General features: G+C 40.8%; 1 protein-coding gene across 1 annotated transcript; it reads left to right on the forward strand.

Annotated features, from left to right (window-relative positions):
* The first annotated feature begins 283 nt into the window (after nucleotides 1-283).
* On the forward strand, nucleotides 284-13,230 carry LOC127534204 (homeodomain-interacting protein kinase 1-like). Its single transcript, XM_051948776.1, has 11 exons — nucleotides 284-564; nucleotides 1,259-1,495; nucleotides 1,580-8,857; nucleotides 10,564-10,802; nucleotides 10,974-11,162; nucleotides 11,310-11,491; nucleotides 11,598-11,721; nucleotides 11,808-11,918; nucleotides 12,009-12,092; nucleotides 12,213-12,385; nucleotides 12,537-13,230. Exons 4-11 carry the CDS (start codon nucleotides 10,584-10,586, stop codon nucleotides 12,844-12,846), a joined length of 1,392 nt encoding a protein of 463 aa, XP_051804736.1. The 5' UTR covers nucleotides 284-564; nucleotides 1,259-1,495; nucleotides 1,580-8,857; nucleotides 10,564-10,583; the 3' UTR covers nucleotides 12,847-13,230.
* The last annotated feature ends 5,216 nt before the right edge of the window (nucleotides 13,231-18,446 follow it).

Genomic DNA, 18,446 nt, shown 5'->3' on the forward strand with positions numbered 1-18,446 from the left:
GAAAAACAGCAACAAGGAATACACAACTCACATTAACTGAGTGCAAAAAGTTTGTGCATGTGAGATGAGGTTCACCATTTTTCACGGCAATGCAGCCACTTTTGCATGACAATGAGACGGAGGTGAGAAAAACACCCCACATTGAGAGAGAGCGTGAGAACAACAAACCAGAATGATATGTTTTTCTGACTCTATGCAGCACACACACACACACACACACACACACACACACACACACACACACACACACACACACACACATACACAGCACACAGACATGCTGTCAGTGACATGCAGGGCGTAGAAAAATGCCTTCTAAGGTTTTTGAAAAGGGAAAAAGCATAGTGAATGCTTTTCTAAAGTTTGCTAAAGTTTGAAAAGGCATAGAAAATGCTTTTCTAAGGGTTGAAAAGGTGTTTTTCCATGTTTCACTTCACAAGTAAAGTGTTTTGTTATTAATATGTGTGGGAATACGAGGAAAAGACCGCGAAAACTGGGTATAAAAAGAGACGCCAAGAACTCCACCACGGCGTGAAAACCCGACTACACTGAGGACAGACTCGGGTGAGTCTTAATTTATTACTTTTTCCAATTTAAATGATGCTGGAAAGTTTTTAAAAAGTTTGAGGAGCTCTTACCCCGAGCGCGGTTATTGTTCAAATGAAAATTACGTCAGCCTCGATGTCGCATCTCTATGACGTAGTCCCTGTGCGTCTGCGTGTAGCTGCATGTCAACCCTGTGTGTGTGTGCTAACCTATGAAGATCTGCCATCCATATATTTTTGTTTTTTTTAAAATTATTTTCTCCCAAAAGGGCATATTGTTAATACTAATACTAATATTACTACAAATAATAATAATAATATTTACCGGTACAATGTAAATCTAGTAAAAAAATATTTATATAATGTAAATGTAATAAACATAATAATCAGATATTATCCAGTTTTTATATTTATTGGTTACTCCTTATCCCTTCTAAGTAGAAAAAACTCAAATGCAAACCAAACCAAAGCTTGGATCTTAGAAGTGTAGATTACATTTTGCATTTACATAGCACAGTGTACTATCTACATAACCCATGGTGTGTTTTACTATATACTATGTATTATGACTATATAATTATAACTATACATACACATACTGGTATATATATATATGTATATATATGTATATTATAACTACATAATATATACCCATATATTCTGTACTATGATCTTCTAACATTTGTCACACATTATTTTATCATATGCAACAGATCCACAACCTGCAGTATCAGATCCAGCGGACTCAATCATCATTCCAGACACACCTCCAACCTCACCAACAGAACAGCAACCTCCTTCTGTGCCAGTTCTGCTGGCTGCAGATCCACAGCCATCTACATCCTACAGCCATGCTGCAACCAACGTACTCTGGGCACCGCAGAAGCCTGTACAACGCCGTGCTCGAAAAGTGACGGCGAAGAACACAACTGCCAAGCGGTTGTTTAATGGTACGTTTTGTTGTTTTGTTTTTTGTTTTTTTTTACAATTTTCCATTTCTAGATTCTAGATTTCTAACATTTTTTTCTTTACAGAGGTCCATCAAAACGCAGCAACCCCAGCACCACTGCATAGGAGTGAGGAGACAAACCCGCTACCAGAAAGTCAGAGGGGGCCAGAACAACAACTGCATATAAGTGAGGAGACAAACCTGCCACCTGAAAGTCAGAGCGGGCCGAAACGGTTGAAACCACCCCACGTCACTCTTCTGCTTCTGTGTCAAGTAGTACAAACTTTCATGTCCTCTGTTTTAACCTTGTGTGAGAAAATGTAAATTTAAAAAAAAACTGCAAGGTGTGACATTTCCCCCTTAAACATGGATAAAGAAGTAGATCCTGATCTTGATGAAATAGCGATAGCTTTAGGTCAATTAAATCCTACCCCTGTCCCCTCTCACATAGATGTTAGACATAATCTAGATGATTCCTCTTTTGCATTCACAAAATCAGAATCACAAAACAGTTACTCTAATGACCCTCTGAGACCGATTGAAATGGCGCTTCAGCATTTAAACGACCAGACAGAGCCTCATTCTCCACTCTCACCAGATTCTCATCAGGATTTGATTGAGATTTTTTCACTACCAACCTCTTCTTCAGAAGAGTCACAAAGACCTCCGGCTCATCAGCGAGGTCACGGTGTAGGGGATGATGAGACCAGATCAACTTCACACGACCGCTTTAACACAGTGGTCATGCGGCGCGCTTTCACAGTACCCGAACCCGCTGCCGAACCGAATCTTGCTCAGTTTTATTCTGATGTGATGGGGATAATTCATGGGTTATCTCTGGAGGCTGAATTACATGCTAGACGAAATGACATCATTCAGCTGGAGGTGGTAGGTGAAAATGTGCGAGACCACGTCTCTGTTGTTGTTGATGATCAAGGTGGAAATGTTCTTCCTGCTTTTGAAGGTTTGCTTGACCGGTTAGTGCAGTCTAACAACAGCATTGTCGCAGATGAGAATGTGGAATTTGTTGTTCAGGTTGTACGTAATCCCAGGGGCGGTGGAAAACGTAAGCTTGCACGAACTCTAGATTGTGAAATTGCCACCAAAAAAAAACGCTGCTTGTACATTGTGCTGAATCGCAAAGATCAGCTCTGCTTTGCCATCAGTCTAGCTCACGTGATGCATCCAGATCACACAGTTAACCAGTGTGTAAAACTGGCCCGTGAGTTGCAGCGTCAAGCCGGTCTGGATGAGCAGACCCCCGTCACTTTTGGTGATGTGAGCAGGTTTGAAGAAATTGTCAAACGTAAAATTGTGATTTTTTATCCGACATCTCACAGTCAACCCCTCTCACATTTTGAGACAGACTACCCAGATCGCTCCAGACCGTTGTTTTTGTTTTTACTGCAAAACCATTACTACGGTATAAAGAATCTCAAAGCTTTTATAGGTGCAAAATTTGTCTGCCATCATTGCTACAAGGGTTTTGACTGCTCCTATGTGCACAGTTGCCGAGGTTACTGTCAGGTTTGTAATGACCCTATTTGTCCTACAGAAGACCTCCAGCCTTTGCACTGCTCAGACTGCAACAGGATCTGTCGCTCGATCTCCTGTTTTGCTAGACACAAAGAGACTAAACCGAGTCATTTGAACAGACAACCCTCCGCTCTCTGTGACAGGGTAAAAAAATGTACGCGGTGCAAACTATGCTACTACGTTAACATGCACACAGGCAAGGCGACGCATAGCTGCAGCACCAAATGCAAAATTTGTGGAGAAAAATTACCGGCCGGGTCTGATGTAATCCTCGGTAATCACCAATGCTACATTCAACCGCTCTCACAAATAAATGATCATCCTGATTTGGTTTTTTATGATTTTGAAACATTTGTGAACGAGAAAGGCGAGCACATCCCCTTTCTAGTCTGTGCAAAAACATTGAAAGGTACGGAGAAGGTGTTTTATGGTCTGCAGTGTGTTAAACATTTTCTTCTGCATTTCAGAAGCAACCGCTACCGAAGAAATGTTTTTATTGCACATAATGCTAGAGGATTTGACGGCTACCTGATTTTGAGGGGCATGCTGAAAGAAGGTGTAGTACCGCAGCAGATTCTCATGACTGGAAGTAAACTTCTCAGTTTTGAGGAACCCCACTATCAACTAAAATTCATTGACTCTCTTTCTTTCCTAGCCATGAGGCTCAGTGCTATGCCAAAGGCTCTGGGCTTCACCGACCAGATCAAGGGGTACTTTCCACACCATTTCAGCTCAGCGGGGCGTCTTGGGTATGTGGGAGTCTACCCTTTGCCAGCCGAATATGGCACAGAACGCATGACACTGACCGAGCAGAAAGAGTTTTATGAGTGGTACGGTCAAGTCAGTCGCGGCACCTTCGATTTCAGGAAGGAGGCCGTGCGTTACTGTAAAAATGATGTTGACATTCTGTCCAAGGCCTGTGTTCGATTCAGAGAACAGTTTCTCAGCGAAACGGGGGTGGATCCGTTTGGTTCGATCACTATTGCCTCTGCTTGCATGAGGGTGTTTCTTACCAAATTTCTACAGCCCAATACTCTCGCTATACCATGCCCGTACGAGTACAGAGGTCAGTGTAAAAGATTCTCGGAGCCCTCCATTCAGTGGTTAGAGTGGGTCATGCACAAACAGAAAATCTTTATCCAGCACGCTCTGAACTTGGGGGAAAAACAGATTGGTTCTTTTTTTGTGGACGGTTATGCAGAGATTGATGGTGTAAAATGTGTTTGGGAGTTTCACGGTTGCTTTTACCACGGGTGTCCTAGCTGTTTCTCTCCTACAGAGACCTGCACCTTGAGAGGCGTTTCCTTTGGGGAACTGCATGTGGCCGGTGAGGACAGAGTGCGCAGGTTGGAATCTCAACATGGCATCCGAGTTGTTGTCATGAGAGAACATGTGTGGAATGAGATGAAAAAATCCTGTGCAGAGGTGAAAGAGTTTCTCAGTGTTTTTGACCCCCCTGAACCTCTCTCCCCACGCAAAGCCCTTTACGGGGGCAGAACGTGTGCCCTAAAATTGAGACACACGGCTGAACCTGAAGAACAGATTCACTATGTGGACTTTACGTCTCTTTATCCATTTGTTAACAGCACCTGTTCTTATCCGCTAGGTCACCCAACCATCATCTACAAAGATTTTGGGGATCCTAGAGACTACTATGGGTTCATTCGTGCCACCGTCTACCCGCCGCGTGGGCTATTTTTCCCTGTTTTACCTTACAAAACCTCACAGGGTAAACTCATCTTCACACTTTGCAGAACCTGTGCAGAAAATAACCATCAAGAGGGCCCCTGTCATCACGACGATGAGGCCAGAGCATTGACAGGGGTGTGGGTGAGTGTGGAGTTTCACAAGGCTTTGGAGATGGGTTACAGAGTCGGTAAAATAACAGAGGTTTAGCACTTTCCAGACAGTAGTGACAGGGTGTTTGTGGACTACATACACACATTTCTGAAAGGAAAGCAGGAAGCTTCAGGTTATCCTCCAGAGGCTTCAGATGAAGTCAGCAGGGAGGAATACATCAGGGACTATCAGGTTCATCAAAACATCCAATTAGATCCTACCAAAATTGAGAAAAATCCTGTCAAAAGGCAGGTGGCTAAACTGTGTCTCAACAGCCTCTGGGGAAAATTTGCACAGAGACATAATCTGCTTCAGACCTGCATCGTCACAGAACCCGAAGAATTTTTCAACTACCTGTTTTCGGGTAAATACAAAGTAGAGTACTTTCAGGTCCTTGACAGCGAGAGAGCTTTACTTCAGTGGAAATACACTGAGCGCTGCATTCAACCTCCGGGTAGGCAGAGTAATGTCTTTCTAGCTGCATTCACCACAGCACACGCACGACTCAAGTTGTACAGCTATCTGGAAAAGCTGCAAGAGATAAAAAAAATAAAATAGGTGGCAAATCAAAGCAAACCTCAACATCTATGAATTGTGGGATTTGGACGCTGTCTGATCTTTCCAATACTATCAGATCAAATAGCTTATTTGTCACCCACATTTATGGTTAAGTAACATATGATGTAAATACTAACCCTGGCTTCAGCAAGCATCTGGTCATGTCTCATTTCAATCGCCATTCGCCTCCCCTCTTTGTAGTGGGGATTCTGGGGGTCAAGGGTCTGTCTGTTGTCCATTGCAGAAAACATATACAGACAAACAAATAAACAGGTACGGACAAACAGATAAAGATAAACAAATAAACAAGTGCAGACAAACAGGCAGACTTACTATACAAAGAATTTACGGATGGCTGACGAGGACACTGACACTGCTACAGGGATAAACAGACAGACAGATGAATAGAAAGACAGAAATGGACAGATAGAAAGATAGAAAGATATGGCTCTTAAAAGTGCCTTTGGGTTTGCTTTTCTAGTTGACGCAGAGGTGAAAGGTCAGGGGATGGATGAAACAGCAACTAAAAGGAGAACAGAGACAAATACTTAGTAGCTGTGTTTGTATTTACAGAAAGGTTTAAAAAGCAACTGAATGAACCACAGTTTCCTAATCTTATGAGTAAAAACAAAGTTCCCGTTTTTTCTCAATCAACATAGAAGGTTTAAGGGAGCCGAATAGGAAATTATGACTTATTATGACAATGTTATCACCCTACGTGGGAATAACCGGCTACTGATATTAGTGTACACACAGGTGTCTTAGGCCCCATCCACACGAAGACAAAACGCTTAACAGTTTCAAAAACGATCGCCATAAAGACGAAGGCGTCGGAGGAAGTTGTGTCCGTCTCCATGAATGCACTCGATACGCATGGAAACGCTGTAGAACACATGCCGGACCTCTAGGGGCGCTGTAACGATATGACGGAAACAGAAGAAAAAACAGTGGACATGCGCACTTGCGGCAAAAGTTGTAAACACCAAGCCGGGAAAGTAAACAAAGTGCTGTAATGTGTCCTCGATAATTGTTTGTTCAACTCGGTGGTGATTGAGAAGAAGGAGCTTTTGCTGCAACAGGGATAGTAGGGTCACTAGCTTCATCAGCACATTTGCTACACTGTACGCCGCCATTGCCGTCGTCTTTGCCGCGTGTGTGGCGCATGTGTATCAATGAAGTTATGAAACTATGGAGCAAGCGTATCAGTGGATAGCCAGTAAACACGGAGCCGCGTAAACGGCGTTTCAAAATCTTTCCACTCTGGAACCTGGTTTCAAAAATGAGAGTTTACAGACCCCCAAAACGCCGTCTTCGTGTGGAAACTTATGCGTTTAGACCTCGTTTTGTCTTCGTGTGGATGGGGCCTTAAGCTAGCTAGACAAACGTTACAAAACATCGCTATTTTTAGGCACAAAAAGTACAATATCATTTCCGTATGGTCAGGTTTAATACCTGAAAACAAAACGAATCATTGCTTTAATACGTATACCATGTGCTTGACGAGATAGACAACAAAACACCAGCAGCGTAGTAACACATCTTACCTGGAGAGGGGTTAGCGGAGAAAGGGCAGATTCTTCTCTCGGGGAGTGGGTCGAGGGCGGGTCGCGGACACTGTTGCCAACTCCTCAGTAAGGAAAGTCGCTATTGGCTGTCCTACAAGTCGCTAGAAGTCGCTAAATGACGTCATTGTCTAATTTGCATATTTCCCAGTTTGCATGTAATTGTAATCAACGTTGTAGGAGAGAGGAACAACGTTGTGGAAGAGACCAAAAAGTGAATAAAAAACACCCAAAATATGTTTTTTCACTAGAGGCTAAATGCTGTGGTTTATTTTAGCATGACAGTGAAGAAACATTTTCGTTTATATGGCTCCGTAAGTCTGGATGGGATCTGTAGTGACTTTGCGCATGCGCGATTCATCTGCCGTCTGGCCGCGGAGTGATGTGGGGCTCCCCTCCCCTCCCCTCCCCTCCCCTCCCCTCACTGGGACTGCTGCCGGTTACTGGACTGACAGCCTGGTGTGATTAAGATTCAGATATGAAAACAAAATCAAACCCGTTTGCAAACAAACAAACACTAACGTTTTTTAATCTCAAATACCCAAATCCTGCAGCAAAAATAAAGGAATCACATTAGAAATATGGGACGATGTAATGCAAAATATAGCGTTGGATTCGCAACGCTTTTACATTAAAAATATAACATACCCATTCAAAAATGCCCTAACTCGCTTAAATCTGACCGAGGAGAAACATGACACACGAGGAATATTTGATTAATTAAACGTTCTATTCAGATGTGATTAAGATTCAGATATGAAAATAAAATCAAACCCGTTTGCAAACAAACAAACACTAAGCTGCAGTCAGTTCCAGCCATTTTCAGTGCAAAAAAATCGCTAATATTCTATTTGTAAATAAAAAATATGAAGAGAAGTACAGGGAATATTGGACGGGCATCGCGAGGTGCATTTCCTCGAAAACGACCGATTCGTGGAGTATATACCGACTTCAGGACATGTTTTGGACAAAATAGTTTACTGACTTGTTTCGTCTGGATGTCTAAGGTTGGATTATGGCCGTTTTTTGTGGAATATTTTCATCTGTGTGTAATAATGAACCCGGAAATGTGAGTCGCGCTGTGTACGTTGAAGCCGTGTATAGAGAACGGATGGATGGATATTCGTTGTTTGTCTGACAAATGTGTTTATATTACCCGGTGTGGTAATCACATCTGAAAGTGGTTTATACCGGCGGATTCATGAGAATCTAAGCTTTCCATCGGCGTATAGTGTTTATATAATCGCGTTTGCAGAAATTTTACTTTGACATAATTGATGGCACAATTTACCCCCAACATGTTTTCTGCAAAGGCTCAACTAACTCCAAGTTTGTTCCCTTTGGAAAACCATATTCCTCATATACAGTGACTACACCAGTGTTTCAGCATTTTACATGAACCCAAACCCATCCACTGTGTGCTTTCTTTACAGTAAATATGACAGTTAAAAATTTAAAAAATAACTGCTGCTTTGTTTACATTTAAACAAAGTAGTGCTGAGACTGCTGTCAGAATGTGACTACCTTGATTTCATTGCATCGAAAAAACACCACCATTCATCCAATCTGATTCAAACTCCCCACTGCACTTCCTCAGGACCCCTGTAATACCCCTACCAAGTTTGAGCATGATCTGAAGTACCGTTGTCAAGATATGCAATGGTTTCTATGCAGAATGAACACCCCTAAAAATAGTTCAGAATGAGACATTCTAGAATTCATGCTGCATATAAGTGTCAGTGTGCAGACAGTTGGGGACAGTGTCTTACGGATTTCAGCAGGACAACAGGACTACTGGAAATTAGCAGGACATCGAGATTAAACTCATCAACCTTTCAACAAAGTCCAAAGAAGCCAACATTTTTGAGGTAAGTGACTTCACTGTTCTGTTTGATGAAGCAAACACCAGAGGAAACATTCAGAAGGCAGTTTTAAGATCTATTTTTCTACAACTCTGTCCAATTTGTAATGAAATCCGTGACTCAGAACAGGATGTAACACTCAGTTTTGTACTTGTCTTGTAATTTTTAACATCTTGTTATTAAAAAGTCAGATCTTAGCAGTGTGGAAGGGAAGTGATGTGTTCAGGTTTGGTCATAACTGGATAACTAAAACCAACTCCTGTAAAGAGCAGGACAAACGTTTTTGTTAAGAAAAAATTTGGTTTTAAAGCTTCAAACTTGGAATAATTTGATACAACCATGACCAAATGCATAGATATGTTGGGATTTTTCTACTGGGAAATGTTCATTTTTGGAGTATATAATGATAGTCTGATGTGTTGATGTGAGCAAGATTTAAGGTCACTTTTTTCTGATAAGTAAATTAATTCAGTAAGTGTAATAAGTAAGGTAATAGCTCATTCTGTTTCCTTAACTTGCAACATGGAATCCAAAAATGAAATTGGATTATGCTATCCAGCAATATTTTTGTCTTTGGTGGTACAACTTGTCATATCTGCTCAATCAGTTACTAAAGTTCATCACATTTTCTTTTTCATAAAAAAATATTCTGCATGTTTTGTTTTGGATTATCCTGGCATGCAAGTACAAAAGTGTCAGAAACTATCATTGGATGATTTCTGCATTATTGTTTTTTTGGGGTAATGTGTGCTCAAAGATGAGACTTTCAGTGACAATTTCAATTATTTTTTAAATTTCAATTCACCTGCTATCAGAGATTATTTCATCAACTTGTCCTGTAGTTGAAACTAGAACTAACCATTAAAAAATCATCCTTTATCTGTATTAGTTCTTGAGATACTGTCATTTAAACATTACCTCAAATGCCTGTAATATGTTAAAAATGTTCTGGACGTGGATAAACAGGCTTTAAAAAAATGATCTCAAATATCTTGATTTGTGAATAAAAATGCTGAACACATTTCTTAAAGTTAGCATTTTTAATATATTTTTGAAATATATTTTATGTGAGAAAAATCTGTCAAATGAGACACAGTTAAGCAGAAAATGTTCTAACAAATGAGAGATTTCAACAATTTATAACAACATTACTCAGAATATGTCACTGTAAGTTATTAAGTGTAGATAGATGAGAAAAACAGTGCCAGTTTTGGTCATTTAACATGCCATTTTCAAAATGAAATGATGCTGAGAAATTTTAAATAGTTTTTAAAGGCATTCTAGAATTCATGCCAAACACAAAAACTCTGAGTGGAGACACCATTTCAATGTATTTTATTGAGTTATTTATTCGTTTATTGAGTAGTTTAGTGAAAGCAGCTTCACACCAAACTCAGAGACATCCACATTTCAGCAAAATCTAGATAACCAAACTTTTGTGAAGTAAGTAACTCCACTCTTCTGTTTAATGAAGTAAACACTTTAGAGTTTCTGAGGAAACATCCATGTAGTTTTGCTGCAGTACTGTCCAATATGTCTTATAACACAATTCAGAACAGGTTGTAACACTCAGTGCTGTTGTTTTATGATAACTGGTTCAATATTTAGCAAATATGATTGAAAACTGAGATCACAACAGCGTGGTAGATTACCAATGGTTTAACAAGACATCCATAGATTATGGTTCTCTTTTGTGTCTGTTTCACTTTCAGTCTTCTGGGACAAAACAAAAATGTACTTTCAAAGTTCATCATCATCCTCATCATCATCCTCATCCTCATCTTCCTCCGAGGGGAGTTCCTCAAGGCAGCGTTCCGAAGTCCCAACAGGCTACACGGTGGTGAAAGAACTGCGAGATGGAAGCTATGGAACAGTGCTGGAATGTGTGAAAGACAACACTGAAGAGCACGTGGCTATAAAGGTGCCCCAAAGGAACAATCTTGACCATGAGGTAGGACACTGATTTCAGCTGAACAGTGACACAAAAAAGACATTGTTTTAAAAAAGAGGTGGTACCACTACAAGATTCTGAGTAGTGGTACTGGTCATGTTATGTACTTTTTAGTTGTTGAGAAGAACTGATTGGACGATGTGGCTCAGCAATCATATTATGTCTCCACAGGCGAAAATCCTGAAAAAGCTCATGAGCCACAACTCAAAGGAGTCCAACATCATTGACTACAAAGGAGACATCTTTGTAGAAAATACGCGGCTCCTGGTGTTTGAAAAACTGGACATCACCCTGTGGGACTATGTGGAGAATTTACCACAGCCAATGCCACTGGAACACGTCCGTACAGTTATCCAGCAGGTGTGACCTTCTATTGTCTCCTTATATTTCTCTCCTTCAGTGGTGCCAGAATCAACATCGGTGTTTCAGGAACCTTTACAACTTCTACTTTTATTGTCATGTGACAGATTTCTTTAACAAACTCCTGATAAATGTTGTTACTTGCAGCTGGCTGTAGCTTTGAAAACAACAAAGAGTGCTGGCATCATCCACACTGATGTGAAGGAGGATAACATCATGATGGTGGATCACGTGAAGCAGCCCTTCAGGGTCAAGCTGATTGACTTTGGTTTGGCCAAGTACAAGTCCAAAGCCAGGGCAGGAAAGCTATGCCAAGGACTTGCATATAGGTATGAAATACTGATACTTTTTAAAAATTGAGAAATCTTTAATTCAGCGCTGTCTCCTTACTGTCTACACTGTCACATCTTCATTTGATGTTTTTTCCACATTTAGAGCTCCAGAAATCTTCCTGGGCCGGCAGTATTCAGAGGCCATCGACGTTTGGTCGTTAGGCTGCGTGATGGCCAGGATGATGACTCAAGATAGTCTCTTTGGATCAGACTCAGAATACTGGACAGTGAGTAAATTACTGCAGCTGAAACACATTAGAAGCCGTCACAGGATTAGCTTCAGGTCTAACATGGTGTTATGCTTTGTCTGCAGCTCCGACGCATGATCCATCTGCTGGATCTGCCGCCGCAATATCTCATCGATGCTGGCCGGAGATCACGATTATTTTTTGAGAGAATGCCAAATGATTGGTGGCGGCTGAAGGTACAATACTCCTACTGTGATTTTACCTCTGACCTTTACTCACTCAATAAGATAAAGACTTTAGTAAGCATCATTGTTTTCTTCTTTCAGACACCTATGGATTATTTTGGGACCGATCTCGTCCACTCCGACCCCACAGTTTACAAGTTCGACTCTCTGGAAGAAATGAAAACGGTAGGTAGTTTAGGAAGCAGCAGCTAGTTGCTGAAAAGTCCCGTTCATTTATGGTATTCACATTTCACGGTGGAAGGTGATTTGACCACTGTTGGACTTTCAAAATGTTTTCTGCACCAGCTGTGCTCTGAGACGGACAACCCAGCAGAGGCTGATGAGAGGAGGGAGTGCATCGAGCTGTTGAAGGCGATGCTTCAGTGGGATGATGACGACAGAATCACCCCCAGTGGTATCCTCAGGCATCCCTTTATCACCAAAAGCTACCTCAGCAGCAGCTCCCCCACCAGCAGTTGGTAAGTGTGTTTCTATTTACTTTGTACACAGGTTGTGAGACATTAGCAGCCCAGCAGGTGACAAAAGACTGATATGGACTTTTGTTGATTTCCATGTTTACATTCTCTGCTTGTCGGATGTAAACCCAACAGTGTATGTTTCCTTTTTTAGCGATGAATCTAGACCCTCCACCAGCCTGTCCATCATGGTTAAGCCTGCAGACCCTGAAAACAGAATTAACCTGACAGGCTTGCTTGATGAGGACAGTGACCTGAAGAGCAGTGAGTATGAGGACAGTGACGATGCTGACACTGCTGAAGACACTGAGGACAGCATGGATAGTAATGAGGATGAAGACACTGAAGTCAATGAGAAGGAGCAGAGAAAGACAAAGAAGAAGAAGAAGAACTGCTTCCAACGTGTCTTCTCTTGGATAAAGAAGACGTTCTGCTGCTGCTGTGTGTCCGATGTGATGGACTGAGCAGCACTGTCAAGTGTCTTTCACTGTCACGGTTTTTCACTGTGAAGCGTCTTTAACGCATGGCTTCCCACACTTGAAGAGGAAGGCCTGGTCTTTGCAACAGGATTCCACTCTTTTCACTTTTCCTGTTCTCTCTCTCCTTCACCCTCACCCCAACCGGTCGAGGCAGATGGCCGCCCTGTCTGAGCCTGGTTCTGCCGGAGGGTTCTTCCTGAAAAAGGGAGTTTTACCTCCCCACTGTCGCCAAGTGCTTGCTCAGACAGGGAATCCAAAGGAAACTTTGGATTTGTTGGATTTCTCTCTATAATTTTGACTTTACTTTTCTTATTGAAGTGTCTTGAGATGACACATGTGAACTGGTCAATAAAATTTATTGAAAATGAATTGAAAGGTTCACCCAAAAAGTGTCTGGATTTTGGTCACATGGTTGATGCTCACAACTGGCCTGAGTCAGTCATGGCTTCTCAGTTGAATTCTTTGGTTTTATACAACTTTCAACAAGTGCAAAACACATCATTTTTTAACATTTTGAATAAAGTGACTACAATGAAATATGACAATTTTAAGCTCATTTATATAAATCAGTTATATTGGTTTATTCCACTAAGTTTTTTTTCCCCTAAAATGCTTTTTTAAGTCTATATAATTTAAAGGTTTATTCCACCAAATATACAATTTTCTCTCCAAGTACTGAAGTGCTGACGATTTATAGGTTATCGCACCTAAAAAAAGTACTTTGTGTCTTAACAACTAAAGGTTTAAAAAGTTTATTCTGCTCAAAATACTACATTCTTTCCAAGTATGTCAAGTTTTAAAGTTTTTTCTACCGACTACTAGGACTACTTTCTGTCCAGCAGTTTAGCTTAGATTGGACTTGCATGTGGGCAGTTTGTGTAATTAGCTTAATTAGTTCATTATAAGGTAAAACAATGATAAAGTCACACTATGGCCTTTGTAGTAAGTAGATTCAAACAGATATATGAAAGGTTGGAGAGGCAAGATAAGTCACACTAGTGAGAATGCTGTGGACTTACTTAATAGATTCACCCTATGGAGACAATGACCAACTGCAAAATTCATTGATATCTTGTTCTTGTAATAGTCTAAAAGTTAAAATAGGGATGAATGGACCCAAATCACATCATCATCCATTAACTGATAAAATTATTAAAAACACTTCTACAGGAATGCATGTATTTTAAATAACAAACAGGCATTAAGCGACATTTTCTTTCTTTCTTATGGCTTTCATCTGAACCTGGGAAAGACAGTCAGATCAAGGGATGACGTTGTTCCGTTAACTTTTCGCTTCTTGTGCTTTAATTCTCCAAAAAGAGAAGGTACACCTGCAAAAAGTATCAAACAGCAAGACAACAAACGGCGACTCTCTGTTTGATGTCCCACTTAAAACGTCTGACTGTGAAAGCAAACAAAGTGACAGCTGCTGCAGGTTCAGGAGGGTCAGGAAGAGCAGGATTCAAAATTTATGAAAGGACTGCAGAGAGAAGGGGAGGCAGCTTGTGAATGAGCAAAAACACTGAAAAATACTAAGCTAAGATGTGGATGTAGCACGTAACTCCCACTGAAACTGAAAATAGTTGGTTTTATGTTTCTGTCTGCGCATAGATTGAACAAATTAGACATAAATAAGGATGCAAGATATTGGATTAGCAACATTTCAAAACATTGTTGATGTCCTCATCAAAAAGCCATTTCTACAGTGGAAAGTTCCTATAAATTCAAGTAATTTAGAAGTTCCATGCAATTAAAATGAAGATACAGCAAATCACTGGAAATCAAGAGGAAGGAGAGACAGATGGAATTCCCACAAAAGTCACATTAATTCATGAATCTGTGAAATAAATGTGATTTGCTCACTCATGTTGGATACCATGGCTGTTTCTGCAACATATAAGACCAAATATACTCTTTATTTTTAACAGACATTTGCTGATTACATGTGAAAATGTATCCAATCCAAGCAGAAGGTGAGAAAACCTTTGCAATGGGTCACTTCTGTTGACAAGAACTTGTCCAGCTGATGATGCTCATTAATCTTCATTAACATAGTCCAAGTAAGTCACCAGTCTTCTTTGAGCATCAATCTGAAATCAAACCTTCATAAGGCTTGAGTTATTATTGAGATTAGTCCTGGAGTAGCTCTAACCTCGCTTCAGAAAATCTGATTGTTTAGTCAAGGACTAGACTTAATTCAGGTCTGGGAAACCAACTGTGTGTCTGATACTAAAGACAGACAATGACAACCAAAGTTCAGACTTAAAGCAGATCCAGGAAAGCAGCACCAGTCCGAGAAAAGTTTGCTCAGGCCTCTGGCTGGGAAAGTTAATTTAATAAAGATCTACACATAATCAGTCGTGACTTCATTAGAGTTGGAGGAGCCCTGTGCTGCTCACTGGAACATCACGACCTCACAGCAGATGCTTCATTTGTTTGCTCGTAGCTCTAGGAGAGACTCCCGTGCATGACCAGGAATCCCGCTTCCACATGATCCCATTGATGAAAGCTTCATCAACAAAGAAACACAAATTACACATTCAAAAGTGCATGAATAAAGAGCAGGGGCCTCATTTATAAAACATTGCGTAGGATCCAAACTAAAAGTTTGCGTACGCCGAAAATCTGAAATGGGCGTATGCCCTTCGCCCCTGATTTATAAAACTGTGTGTAAGCACAGCTGCACGCAATTTCTTGATAAATCACACACCAGCTGGAAGATTGCACAGGTGGATCCACCTCACATCCCGCCCACAACACGCCCACATTTTACCATGAATGGTCAATGCAAAGTAACTCATGAATGTATCTGTATATAAATAAGCTGCTGATCCACGGCATTTCACGCAGCGCCCCCTGCAGTCTTTTCACTGCTGTGCGTCAGGATGAATGAATCATGTGTTGACCCAGGCCACCCTGCCACTTAATTTGTTATGATCATGTCCGATGTACAAATAATTTATACACCGATTGGATGTACATTTTTTCGGTTCACATAGATAAAGTCATCTTCACTCGGAGCCCTTACAGCAACATGAGTGCAGTCAGTTACGCCGATTACATTTGGGAAACCGGACATCGCTGCAAATTGCCGTTTAATGTTGGCCTGTTCACCCACAGTGTAAGGAAACCTGATGTATTGACTGGTCATGTTTATAATGTCATCCAAAACAGCTGGCATTATTGCGCTGAGGGATGGTTGTGATATCCCAGACCTAAAGGACATCATTTAACTGTATATCAGTCCCAGATAGGATTTAGACAACAAATGTAACCTCATATATTCTTCATATAAAACACAATTCCCGCTGGAAGGAGCCGGTGTCGCCAGAAACCCCCGAGTCGTCAGTTCCTGTGTCTGTACCGGGATGGCGTGGTTTCGGCGAGTGGGTCGGTCAAGATCGTCCAGTCATCATCCAGGAAATCCCCGTTATCCCTAAAATCTCTCTCCATTCTTAACGTGATCTTCCAGCACTGCCAGCGCATCCATTGTGCCACATTACGCACGGCTGTCACCCGCTATTTATCCGCTTGATCAGCGATTGGACTGATTGTCACAGGCCTTTTCCAAATCAGTAATCAATCAGTGCCACTCACCGCTCTATATCATTTGAAGATGGAAGTTTGATATATGAACATTGTTCTGCAAATACAGTCATAGGCCGAATGACGCACTATATGAACATCTACAACAATGAGGGTTTATGATTATCCGGCTCTACAAGTCTAATATGTGATAACAATAAAGGTTTGAGATCAATCTGGTATCAATTCACCACTTCACCCTCCGGCACTGCCGTTCCCTCTGTCTCCAAAATGTGCTTAAGCAAGCATCAAAGTTGGCGCACCGGTGCACACATTCTCACACCAAGTTTGTTTTTATAAATCACAAGGTACACAGCGTACGCCTCTTTCTATGCAAAGGTTGTGATTTACACCACTTTCTCGCCCTGTTTTGTGCGTACGCAAGCTTTATAAATGAGGCCCCAGATCTTGAACTGTACTGAACACAAGGAGAATAACAGTGTGAATTCTTACATTAACAGTAAATAGTTTGGATTTTTTTTTCCTGAACAGTTGCAATGATATGTTTGCCCTTCGACCAGTTAAAAACGTAGAACAATGCTACAGCAGATTAAAAAATTAGCACATTTCTATTGGCTGATGAGAAATTGATTATGCATTGCATTTGCTTAAAGTTAGAAAACTGATTTTTTTAAAGAAAGAAAAGAGCAGACTGTATATAAAAAAGAGCTGCATTTAAACTAAAGTAAACATGAATTCAGGTATCTTTCATTAGTAAAACTTCTCGTCTCGGTATTTGTTCATGCTTGCCTGTTGGCATATTTCTCTGCATGACTGACTGCACACTGATTATTTTAAACATGAATAAAATTCTAATCACATTTCTTGATCCTTCCATGAACTTTCTTATGACTTTAGTTACAAAACAGTTCAATCTGATCAGTCTTTGTCAGGATATCAGTTGCTGTATAGACCAACAAGTGTAATTTTTTACATAAGACAAACCTTATTTTGGAAGTTTTGTGAACTTCCTAAAAGTTTTTTCCCCTCTGTTCTGGGCTAGGATAACCGCTTTAGGTTGATTTAATTTGATAATAAGCTGTATGATGTACAAAACAGGAAAATAAATCCACCACTGACCAAAACCATAAATGCATCAAGTTCAAAAGCTCATTTATACAATTTATATTTAGTTTTTGAAAAAGGGGGTTAAATTCAACCAATTGTGCACAAGAAGTTTTTTAGATGTACATCTTTGGCCAATTCTCTACCACTCAGGTAATCTCCACATGGGCTGAGTATGGCTTTAAAAGACAATGATCAGATAAAATGACCAGTGCATAAACACTCCTTTGACAAGTAAATATAAAGGAACACCTTAAAATGCAGTTTTATTCAAGTGTCACGACTCAATGGATGACAAAATAAATACAAGAACCATTTGTTGGCTGCTGGATTCTATGTCTGTTTGGGCCAAAAAAGACACTTGAATGTCCACAACTTCACCATTTTTTTAAATCTAAGAAATAGTTTTAGACATCGTGGTGGAAGAGACAATCTGCTCTAGAACTACAAATGTTGAGTCACCACCCAGGTCCAGGATTGTTTCATCCATCTGAAAAAGTTGTTAGTGTGCATGACCAGAAAATATGTGCTCAGACTTTGTAGAATGGCCTGAGGGAGGCTAGCCTGTGATCTCTTTCCCACACTAAAACCTTGATCTAATAGCAGAACAGTATAATCCACTCCTGTCGGCAACTCCTCACATTCATTGGACACTGGCAAGATGGAGGAAGGATATTTTATTTATTTAGCCTCAAAGAAGTCAGAAAAGCCTGGCACTTCTCAGGGGTGCTCGTGGAGGCAGAGACCGGGGGCTTGAGCAGTTTGTTCACAGTCCTGAAAAATTTTTTGTCTGGATTTAGAGTTATTGATGATTGAGGAGTAAGTGATTGGAGCATGCAGTGTTTAGGGCTTCTTTATACTTCTGGACATGGTCCATATCAAGAAGAGAGTGGACAGTGAGGCCAGATTTCTTATAAAGGCGCTCAAGCTGACGG

This window comes from Acanthochromis polyacanthus, chromosome 5 (genome assembly GCF_021347895.1).
Source record: "Acanthochromis polyacanthus isolate Apoly-LR-REF ecotype Palm Island chromosome 5, KAUST_Apoly_ChrSc, whole genome shotgun sequence".
Classification (NCBI taxonomy): Eukaryota; Metazoa; Chordata; class Actinopteri; family Pomacentridae; genus Acanthochromis; species Acanthochromis polyacanthus.

Coding starts and splice junctions, on each gene's coding strand:
- LOC127534204 (XM_051948776.1), top strand. CDS start 10,584: ATGTACTTTCAAAGTTCATCATCATCCTCATCATCATCCTCATCCTCA. Junction 10,803..10,973: donor GGAACAATCTTGACCATGAG/GTAGGACACTGA, acceptor ATGTCTCCACAG/GCGAAAATCCTGAAAAAGCT. Junction 12,093..12,212: donor CTCTGGAAGAAATGAAAACG/GTAGGTAGTTTA, acceptor TTTCTGCACCAG/CTGTGCTCTGAGACGGACAA.